The sequence below is a fragment of the Stegostoma tigrinum genome, chromosome 5, assembly GCF_030684315.1.
Source record: "Stegostoma tigrinum isolate sSteTig4 chromosome 5, sSteTig4.hap1, whole genome shotgun sequence".
Lineage (NCBI taxonomy): Eukaryota > Metazoa > Chordata > Chondrichthyes > Orectolobiformes > Stegostomatidae > Stegostoma > Stegostoma tigrinum.
The window spans coordinates 10,871,784-10,883,901 of NC_081358.1; the positions used below are offsets into that span (position 1 = coordinate 10,871,784).

At 43.6% G+C, this 12,118-nt stretch overlaps 1 protein-coding gene across 1 annotated transcript in view; it reads left to right on the forward strand.

The window, feature by feature from the left end:
- vps41 (VPS41 subunit of HOPS complex) overlaps positions 1-4,867 on the forward strand; it is a 162,998-nt gene extending 158,131 nt beyond the window's left edge. Inside the window, exon 29 of the mRNA XM_059645823.1 lies at positions 4,345-4,867. Coding sequence (XP_059501806.1) covers positions 4,345-4,404 — 60 coding nt within the window. The 3' untranslated portion in view covers positions 4,405-4,867. The remainder of the gene's footprint in view (positions 1-4,344) is intronic.
- Positions 4,868-12,118: the final 7,251 nt, after the last annotated feature.

Sequence of the window (12,118 nt, forward strand, 5' to 3'; positions counted from 1 at the left end):
GCGAACAAGGGAGTCACGGAGAGAGTGGTCTCTCCGGAAAGCAGACAGGGGAGGGGATGGAAAAATGTCTTGGGTGGTGTCGTCACATCCGCCTCCGCCGGCCACAGAACTTCCGGAACCGCTGCTGCAGTCACCACCTCCACGTCCAGGTACTACAGCCCACACACCACCCTCACCTCAGCTGCTGCCGCCCACCCCGATCCTCCCACCGCTGACGGAACCCCGCCCACGGTTGACGCTGACGGAACCCCGCCCACGGTCGACGCTGACGGAACCCCGCCCACGGCCGGCGAAACCCCGCCCACAGCCGACGCCGGCGGAACCCCGCCCACGGCCGACGGAACCCCGCCCACGGCCGACGGAACCCCGCCCACGGCCGACGACCTCATCGCTCCGCCCACAACCTCCACAGCCTGCAACCCCAGAGAAGACAGCCACACTGAGCCCTGCTGCATTTTCATCATCCCCCCAGACCTCCCACTGACTGAGGACGAACGGTCAGTCCTGAGCAAGGGGCTCACCTTTGTCCCCCTACAACCACACATCAACGAATACCAGTCACGGTTGGACATAGAGCAGTTTTTCCGCCGTCTTCGCCTCCACGCCTACTTCTTCAACCGGGAACCTAACCCTCCTTCCACTGACGACTTCACCCGCTTCCAACACAAGTCCTCCTCCTGGACACCACTCCCAGGCCTCCTACCCTCCCTCGACCTCTTCATCTCCAACTGCCGTCGAGACATCAACCGCCTCAACCTCTCCACCCCTCTCACCCACTCCAACCTCTCCCCCGCAGAACGGGCAGCCCTCCGCTCCCTCCGCTCCAACCCCAACCTCACCATCAAACCCGCAGACAAGGGTGGCGCAGTGGTAGTATGGCGCACTGACCTCTACATCGCCGAGGCCAGACGCCAACTCTCCGACACCACCTCCTACCGCCTCCTCGATCATGACCCCACACCCGAGCACCACACCATCATCTCCAACACCATTCATGACCTCATCACCTCAGGGGACCTCCCACCCACAGCCTCCAACCTCATTGTTCCCCAACCCCGCACGGCCCGTTTCTATCTCCTTCCCAAAATCCACAAACCTGCCTGCCCTGGTCGACCCATCGTCTCAGCCTGCTCCTGCCCCACCGAACTCATCTCCACCTATCTGGACTCCATTTTCTCCCCTTTGGTCCAGGAACTCCCCACCTATGTCCGTGACACCACCCACGCCCTCCACCTCCTCCAGGACTTCCAATTCCCTGGCCCCCAACACCTCATATTCACCATGGACGTCCAGTCCCTGTACACCTGCATTCCGCATGGAGATGGCCTCAAGGCCCTCCGCTTCTTCCTGTCCCGCAGGCCCGACCAGGCCCCCTCCACCGACACTCTCATCCGCCTAGCTGAACTCGTCCTCACACTCAACAACATCTCTTTTGACTCCTCCCACTTCCTACAGACTAAGGGGGTGGCCATGGGCACCCGCATGGGCCCCAGCTATGCCTGCCTCTTTGTAGGTTACGTGGAACAGTCCCTCTTCCGCACCTACACAGGCCCCAAACCCCACCTCTTCCTCCGGTACATTGATGACTGTATCGGCGCTGCCTCTTGCTCCCCAGAGGAGCTCGAACAGTTCATCCACTTCACCAACACCTTCCACCCCAACCTTCAGTTCACCTGGGCCATCTCCAGCACATCCCTCACCTTCCTGGACCTCTCAGTCTCCATCTCAGGCAACCAGCTTGTAACTGATGTCCATTTCAAGCCCACCGACTCCCACAGCTACCTAGAATACACCTCCTCCCACCCACCCTCCTGCAAAAATTCCATCCCCTATTCCCAATTCCTCCGCCTCCGCCGCATCTGCTCCCACGATAAGACATTCCACTCCCGCACATCCCAGATGTCCAAGTTCTTTAAGGACCGCAACTTTCCCCCCACGGTGATTGAGAACGCCCTTGACCGCGTCTCCCGCATTTCCCGCGACACATCCCTCACACCCCGCCCCCGCCACAACCGCCCCAAGAGGATCCCCCTCGTTCTCACACACCACCCTACCAACCTCCGGATACAACGCATTATCCTCCGACACTTCCGCCATTTACAATCCGACCCCACCACCCAAGATATTTTTCCATCCCCTCCCCTGTCTGCTTTCCGGAGAGACCACTCTCTCCGTGACTCCCTTGTTCGCTCCACACTGCCCTCCAACCCCACCACACCCGGCACCTTCCCCTGCAACCGCAGGAAATGCTACACTTGTCCCCACACCTCCTCCCTCACCCCCATCCCAGGCCCCAAGATGACATTCCACATTAAGCAGAGATTCACCTGCACATCTGCCAATGTGGTATACTGCATCCACTGTACCCGGTGCGGCTGCCTCTACATTGGGGAAACCAAGCGGAGGCTTGGGGACCGCTTTGCAGAACACCTCCGCTCAGTTCGCAACAAACAACTGCACCTCCCAGTCGCAAACCATTTCCACTCCCCCTCCCATTCTCTTGATGACATGTCCGTCATGGGCCTCCTGCACTGCCACGATGATGCCACCCGAAGGTTGCAGGAACAGCAACTCATATTCCGCCTGGGAACCCTGCAGCCATATGGTATCAATGTGGACTTCACCAGTTTCAAAATCTCCCCTTCCCCTACTGCATCCCTAAACCAGCCCAGTGCATCCCCTCCCCCCACTGCACCACACAACCAGCCCAGCTCTTCCCCCCCACCCACTGCATCCCAAAACCAGTCCAACCTGTCTCTGCCTCCCTAACCGGTTCTTCCTCTCACCCATCCCTTCCTCCCACCCCAAGCCGCACCCCCAGCTACCTACTAACCTCATCCCACCTCCTTGACCTGTCTGTCTTCCCTGGACTGACCTATCCCCTCCCTACCTCCCCACCTACACCCTCTCCACCTATCTTCTTTCCTCTCCATCTTCGGTCCGCCTCCCCCTCTCTCCCTATTTATTCCAGTTCCCTCCCCCCATCCCCCTCTCTGATGAAGGGTCTAGGCCCGAAACGTCAGCTTTTGTGCTCCTGAGATGCTGCTTGGCCTGCTGTGTTCATCCAGCCTCACATTTTATTATCTTGGAATCTCCAGCATCTGCAGTTCCCATTATCAGTGAATAAACAGACCTTGCTGTGAAATAGAAGATTGGTAGAAAAATTTTGAAGAAACCGAAGTTTCCAGACAGTGGGAGATGGCAGCCTAGCCAAACAAACACCAGAGCAGGTGAATCAGGAATTCACAAGCTAATGATGAGGCTTCAGCAACGTGTGGTCAATATTATGGAGATGAAAGCAAGTTAATTACATGATGGAGAGGAGACTGAATCACAGTGCCTCAGTGGTTAGCACTGCTTCCTCACAGCGCCAGAGATCCAGATTCAATTCCACCGTCAATGACTGTCTGTGTGGGTTTCCTCTCACAGTCCAAAGATGTGCAGGATAGGTTGATTGACCATGCTAAAGTGTCCATAGTGTCCAGGGACGTGCAGGTAAATTGGCTGAGTCATGGGAAAATGCAGGGTTACAGCGATAGTGTAGGGGTGTGGATGGGCTGCTCTTCGAAGGGTTGGTGTGAAATCGATGGGCCGAGTGGCCTGCTTCAACTCTGTAGGCATTCTATGAACTATGAATCAGAAAATCAGCCCTAGATCTGTAATTTCAAGTAGCCTGGCTCAGTCCCAGACAGTGGCCAGGAAGGGTATGGGATCAAGTTTATAGCATCTGCTTTGGTGATTTGACCTTACCGGTATTTAACAAAATGAGTATTACGTTTCAAAATTATTCCGAAAAGCACTCCATGAAACCATTGCTTTATAGCAGAGTTACTATTGGAAATGGTTCTGCATGCTACCAGTTTCCTGTAGTGATGGTAAGTATACCCAGCTTTCTGTTTAGGACCTTACAAATTACAAGAAGAAATGCATTTATTCGCAACACATCAGGCAGAAGCACATACTTCAACTGAAGCTGTAACAGGAACACTTAATGATATTCTGTAATTTCTTTAAAAATGTGATACAGTCTCACATTTCTGAAAAAAAAATCCTCAACTTTCGCAATGAATCATTGTCATGGATTTTCTGGTGTTTCTTTTTCCTCTGTTGCTTATAACATTTCTGCAAATCAGTAATAAACTAAGGGATTCTATGGTGACAAATAATTAATCTGTCAGATTTTATTCCAGTCCTCAAGAAAGGTTATTTTAATAAGTCAAAAAATATCTCAGTTGCAAGTTTGCATGATGTTCCTGGTCTTTGGCTATCTAAGGTTTAAAATAAATACTTCTGTCTGTTACCACAAGAAGCTGATTAACTTTTTTCTAATATTATCTTAAACAGTTCTGTAACATCTGCAGTGCAAAACGTCAAAGGCCTGCTGGTGGACTGGGTGAGGCTTAAAACATGAGATGAATTTGACTGAGGACCACAAATTTAAAATTAATGAATTATTGTAATATGTAATTATCTGTCAATTATCAGCTTGCTTAGTTCAAAGCTTGTGTTTGTATAAATGTTAAATGCTAACTCTTAATAAAAGTCATTTTGGAATCATCCACCTTGTGGAGAAACTACTTACCGATCTACATTTAACTCTACCTAAATGCAGTAAGAGGTCCTGAGTACTGATCGCTTGTCTTCTATGCAATAATTTTGACCTTTTCACAGATACAATTTTCAGGATAGTGTTAATGCTTGCCAAATTTGCAATCCATGTAAAAATCTATTTGCCTTCATGATTGTACATTCTGTTCTAAATAAATCCAAGCATCTTACATACACTACGCTGCATGTATTATCATATTGAAGAGTTAGTCATGTATAAAATACTCTGTGATAAATAACGTGTTTTCAGAAACTCCAGACTACCATGATGATTATTCTTTAATTTAGCCTAATGAAATGAAATACACTTTGCAATATATACTGACACATTCATCAGAATCTTTCTCTGTATATTTTGAATTAAATATTACATTTGAATGAAATGAAAAACGCATTCCAAAATGGGCTGTTCAGTCCAAACAATCCACATGCCTTTTATGATCCACTTGAGCTTTGTCACCTAACTGTATCAGAACTAAAATCAGATTAGCCATCATCTTATTGAAGAATGAAGCTGGCTGAGGAGACCTCATGACCTACTCCTCTTGATTCTTATGTTCCTGTGTTTCTTATGATATTCTATGTTGTTGTTTGTCAGTGTTCCAATTTTACTTGCCCTCTGTCTAAACCCCTCAAAATCAATGTTTTCAGTTATTTTGATCTTTATTATGCTTACATACTTCTCATTTATTCTTTTTGTGGATTGACCAATATTTAGAAAGCTGCCTATAAATGTGTCCGGAAAAATGTACATCAATTCTGACTATGCACATTGCAACAAATTTAATTTCACTTTGCGACTTATAAGAATGCATCTGGTTATAATTATGTGCTAATGCTGTGTTTCTCCCTCAACTGAGTCAATAACATGAGTAGCAACTTAAATGGTACAAATTTAAAAATTTACAGTGACAGCCTAGGGGTTACTGCTCAGAAATACTTGAAGATGGTGAGAAAAGTTCAGGCTGTTGAAGGTAGAGGCGCTGGGTGAGAGGTTTAAACCCCTTCACCATAGCATTGAATCAGAATTTGACCCAGATGGATTCTGAGGTGAGGTTTGGTAGAAAAATGAATCAAGGCACTTGAAGAAAAATGTGTTTTTTTTATCTCTGCCATCCAACTTTCCTAGCCAGTGCATGGATTCTGTGCTGTTTCAGCAACTTGTCAGGATGAAGAGATTAAGTGCAAAGTGGGAAATTGACCCGATAGTAACATTAGTAAAGTTGAAATCGTTAAGCTTGAGGTTAGCTACATCAAAGGCTCATGCTGAGGGGAATACTTTGTTTTACCCAAGTTCACAGTAGAAGGATTAATTCTGAACCAGTGAATGAAAGAGAACTTCATTATACAAATACCTTGTTTGGCAAAGAACAAATATGAACTTGAAGAAACTGAAAGAAACAACTCATCAACTCCTGTGGTCCAGATTGATGCTGTTGAACTGTACTTTCCTGATTTTTTTTTTCCTTTCTCTTTTTCCATCCTCAATAGCTATGGTTTCTCTGTTTGTGAAGGGGATGTCTAAGAAATAGTACAGTTTAAGTTAGAATTATAACATAGCAATCCAGGTTTCCTAATTACTATCAGTTAAAGAAAATTTGTTCATAATAAACAGTAATTATTCTAGGTAAGCATTCTTAAGTGTATTGAGAACTTTAGTGAGCTTGACAATGTTGATGGCTGAGAGGTTCTTTCCCCTTGTAGAAGGGCCTAGGGCCGGGGGCATAATCTCAGAGTAAGGGGGCATCCATTGAAGATAGTGTAAAGATTGTGTCTTTTAATTTTGGAGGTTTGAAAATTATGGACTAAAGTTGGGAATGAGCAAAAACCAATGTGTTAATGGTTTGCATGTTTTAAAAACCAATTAACCAGATGCTCTTGGCAATCATTGAATTAATTCCTGTTTTCCTGTGAACAACCATGTGATTATTTCTCAGGTCACTGAACATCTTGAGACCGGGAACAAGATGGGGAGAAGTGTTTTGACCTCCCCCAGCAGAGGATCTGTTTCAGTGCAGCAAAACCCATTTTAAACCTGAAGAAAAGCAGTTAATCTTTTCTTTAGCAGTTGTTGTAAGCTGTGATTTTTATCTGAAATGTCAGTGAATGTTTGTACGTGAGCCAACCCCTTTGTGTCTCTTGCAAACCATACGAGGCATCTGAGGAAAAGTGACTGAGAAGCAACGTCTGATCAGGATATAAATCATAAGAATTTTCTCAGCAAGTCATGAATAGGGACACATGAACTGCTTTCAGTTTTCCTGTGCTCATTACCTAATTTCCCTGTCTGTCTCTCTATGTGTGTAAAAGGGGGAGTTCTTAAGAGGATTAGAGTTTTAATCGTAGTGTTAGATGCTAATGGTTTACAACTGTTTACTGGTACCTGTAGCCCAATTACTTGTACATTTTAAGTACAAGTTATTGTTAAGTACAGAAACCTGATCTAAGCTTTCAGTTAGCCTGGATCTGAAAGTCGAGCAAATTTGGCTAGTTTGTGTACTTATTTTAAAATCTTTAACATCTGTGATCACTTTAGCAATAACAGGGCTTGACTTCCATCAAACCACCCCAGTGGGTTGTGACAACAGAGGTAAGGAGAAATTCATTCCATCTGCAGAACTCTTCACTACAGCTGTAAAGGCTGAGTGGCTAAGGTTGTTGAAAGCTGAGATAGATTTTTAGTTATGAAAGGAATCAACCATTATGAGAAAAAGGCAGGAAAGAGTAGGTGAGAATTATCAAATCAGCCATAATATCATTGAATAGTGTAGCTGACTCAATGGGCTGAATGGCCTACTTCTGCTATGAAATATGGTTTGTAAATACTAAAACCTGATGAATATTTTATATCAGCTGAATTCATAATTCAGGCAAATGAGGGAATTTGGATAGTTTGATTAAGTCCTTTTCGATTTGTGATGACTCTAGGAATAGTGAGGCTTGAATTCCAGCACACTGCCACAGCGAGTCATGATGCTTATAAAGTAAAGGCTTGAGTGAAGTAAGAAGTAAAACTGGGGAGTGTACAATATAAGAAGTTATCAGTTATATTGTTGATAGTGTTTTTGTTTTTTGATTAAAATTATGAAATCTTGCCTTGTAGTTCTGCTTGTTCAGACAAGGTTTTTGGCTTTCTTTTTAAATTTGAATGGCTCCTAGCAGGATCATAACAAGTTCCTGATTGTAATTCATTAAGATCTTAGTGTTAGTTTCCTTGGAATCTTTGGCATCTGTCTGTTTCCTTTGCTGCAAGTACTTACGCTAGACAATTCTTCAACATTTCCTTATTTTAATTGACAATATCACACTTGTTCTATTGCTGAGCAGCCTATTTTGCTCCTGACTGCTGTTGTTTTCCTAATATGAAATTGCAAATTATGCATTGATTTTTTTTTACATTCCTTGTAAATCTGTCTTCATATTCTCTCTTTGTAATTCGTATCATCTGTTCCATTGCATTTTGTTGCTCTTTGTGTCTTTCCCATTCAGCAGGCCCTGTTCTTCTATTGTGTTATTATGTTATCTTTTAGTCTAAAGTTGTCTCTAACTTTTTTGGTTGTTGGTTGCTGTGTTTTGACAGGTATATCTCTTGCACTTGAGGGAACAAGCTTGTATATAGACTGTTTTCAGAAAATCTGTCTCTGAATTTTCTGCTGTTCTTAACCAATAACAGATTCACCCACTTTATGGTGGCCAGTCTCAGCCTCACCCCATTCAACTTTGCCTAAACATAGAATCTTAGTAAGTGTCGTATTAACTGTTTTAAACGCCCCTTTGCTATTAGACATGTGCCAATTTGCTTGTCCCAAAATTTGAACGCTAAAATCCCCCATTAAAACCACACCATCTTTTCTAGAATTTATCTAATCACCACATTGAAATAATCAACCATTTCATGGCTATTACCAGGAAGCCTATATGCAATTCTCACTACAGTCTTAAATCCTATTTCATTTCTCAGTTCTACCCATGAAGTCACAATCACGTCACTGTCTATTGCTTCTTGTGTATGCTTTCATCATTCAAATGATTTCATTTATAATCACCAAAGCTATGCCTCTTCCGTTACTGTTGTCTTACATTTCAAGTGGATCTATAATCTGATATTTTTCACTCCCGATACTGGAGTGTCTTGCACCTGTATCTCACTTGATATGAATCCAGATGCGACTGTCAGATTTTTGTTATGATCTGGTTGGGGTCCAGTAACTTGTGTAAATTAGATAAAATTTAAGGTATACTTACTAAAAAAAAATACAAGATTTCACTGATTTTAACCAATAAAATAAACTTTACAAGTTTAAAAAAGATAATCAAAAATATATATTAAATACTCTAACATTCAGAATCACAAAATTGGATAGTGCAGAAGGAGGCTTCTCAGCATGTGCCTATGCTAGCTCTCCAAATAAATGTTTCACTTATGCCATTTTCCTGCCTTCTCCCTGTAACCCTGAATCATCATGAGGTAAATATGGGTTAAAGGGCAAACTGTGACTAAACATCTTACAGAGCACATTAAAAGCAGATGTAATCAAGACAATACCACAGATTTCCTAGTGTGCCACTCAGTTGTTAATGGCACTGAGAATTGCCAAATCTCACTAAAACGCTGCCTTCTTCAATGACTACTCACTTCTGGTGTTCCTGACACTGTTTCAATTGGACTTAGAAAGCTGCACTTCTGTCTCTAATTACCAGCGCAGTTCTATCTCTTTCACTGACCTGGCACTGCCCCTGGGTTTCTTCAAACTCCAGTCTCCCGAATTATACTGTGTAAATGCTGCTCCCTGACTTAAACCCTGTCAGTTTCACCAAATGGTTTCTGGAAATTTAATGAGTGTCTCACTCCTCAAAGTTAACAGTTACACTTTTGCTGGATGCCCACTGTTGTTTCTTACTGACTAAAACTGATCCTTGAGCTGATCTGAGTGACCTTTCAAACATTCCAAGAATTAGGATAAGAATGAGATTATGGCTAATCTGATTGTGGCCTCAACTTGACACCTCCAACCTCTTCTGACAATCTTTGACTCCCTCATTAGTCAAGGATATATCTATCTTTTGCCTTTAAGGGGTTCAATGGCCTGGTCGTCACTGCTGTCTAAGGATGAGAGTTCCAAAGATTCTTAATGATGTGAGAGAAAATATCCTTTGTTAACCCACCCTAAATGAGACACCCCTTAATTTTTTTTAAACTAAGTATCTCAGTTCTAGTCTCTCCCATAAAGGGAATCATCATTTCCACATCCACCCTGTCAGGTCATTTCCAGGATATTGGATGTTTCAGTAAGATCACCACTCATTGTTCTAAACTGCAATAGAAACAGGCCCTCCTAGGCCAACATTTCCTCATTAGATACATCCCCACCCTTCTCCTTCCCAGTTATCAGTCGAGTCCTATCTTTCTTACTGGGCAGGATCAAATATAAGAAGTTTTGGTACATCCTACATCCTGAATACTACAATCTGCAAAGGTGTTAGATTTCACAAAACACAGGAATACAGATAATTGATTTTATTCCACCACACTCTTATATCCATGACGCATGTTCCAGTTTTTGTTTACACCTGTAACTCAATGTTTGTTCCTTATATTCCAACAGTTTTTTTTAAACAAAGGATGCTTATGTATGACATGCATCCTGATCCTTGCTTCTGTTCCAATATGTTATTCGCTCGTTTCTTATTTTTCTCTCCTGGTTTAACTACATCTTTTAGGTTTCCTTTTGTTTTCTTTTTGCACTCTTATTTATATTATTCCAACTGAATTTTTCCCTCCCTCCACGTAATGTGATCTTAAAAGGAAGATTTGGGATTTGTCATTCGTGGTTTTACTAGGCAACGGAGATAGTTATGTACAGATGTAGGACGTTAGTCACAACTGTCACTAATATCAACATGCATCAGAAACAACCCTCCCCTTCTACTAGTGAAGCTTCTAAGCCCCCAGAGTTACTGGGCATCTGATGGAGACATCAAACCTCACACATCGCCCATGAGGGATGAGCTTTGGCAATCGTATCTTCTGGATTTTCTGACTAATTGGAGATGAAGGACGCGGTCATGTTGCAGCATTGAAGGGACTCTGCAAGCATCAGAATGGCTCAGCTGAATATTACAGGAGACTTGGGAATAGTCACTCCCTGGGCTTGTACTCTTACCTGAAGATGTTGCTGCGGTTAGGTGGTATTTTCCCAGAACAGAAAGAGAACAAGTCTTTGTTTGTATTACAAAATACAATAACTCTCATTTGTCTAAATGAGAAAGCTGAGTGGCATAGAAATACATGATGTAAGGTTTACGGGACCCTAATCCCACTTCTGACTTTCCCAGCACACTCCATCCCTGCAGTCTAACTCACTTACACTGTATTCATTCCTCTCTCTGTCTCTCCAGGCATCTGACACCCTATCTGAATAGCCAACATTCATCCTTATCTAATTCTCCTCTCATACCCATGCTTCACAGTCACCTTCCACAAATGTTGCTCTTCCTTATTTTCTGCACAATCCACTTCCAGTACTGCAAACTCTCTCGTTTCTCTTTGCTGGAGAAAAGACTAAAAAAGCTTAGAACATCATGGGACTTCTGACAGGTGATAGACAATATATGTTCAAAGAGGCCTTGTTCCATGAAGCTGCACATTCTCAACAACCTGCTGTGACAGTTTCAGGTTTTGAGACACTAGTGTTTAGCAAGTGTCAAACGGCTGATCTGCTTCCTTTTGATTCCAAGTTTGCCTTGCTTCATTCCAGCTAAATTTGTTTGCCCATCCCTGCTGGTACGTGGCTGTGGAGATGACAAACATAATTGTTGGTGGTGTTTCCCTCTTTGATCTTGCTGCTCCACTCAATCTTCACCAGAGTTGCAAGATGGAGCTACCTGGGCATCTCCCATATTGTGGTGAATGTTGGCAGCAGGGAAACAAAGCTCAAGGAGATTGAAGTGCCCCTGAGATGCTGCTGTGTTCATCCAGCCCCACACACCTTGTTATCTCGGAGTCTCCAGCATCTGCACTTCCCATTATCTCTGATGCAAGACAGGTGAACTGGCCTCCAGTAGTTGTCAATCACATGCCATTTGAGAAGGGGTTTTGTGAGACGAAGCTTATCATTTCAGCCACAAAATGGTTAAATCAGTCCTTAATGATGTTTGGGAAAATTTAAATAACTTACCCAGCAGCTGTAAAACAAACCTTCAAACCTGTCAGAAATGGATGATGCCAGAATTGCACTCCATGAACACTTTTGAAGATTTAATATGCACCAAAGTCCTGGAAGGATTTTCCTCCTTCAATCAGTAAAACTGTGTCTGATTTTTAATTTTAATATACCAGCACAGTGACAGATTTACTTTATTTCAAGCCACAAACAGTCGGCAGCTTAGAAAGCATGAAAAATTATTTGAAATGGACCCTGAATGCAGCTGAAAGACTATCTTTTCAGCCATGCCCAGATTCCTTGTATGAAGAATATGAAGGACCAGCTCTTCTTTCCCAGTGTCAGCC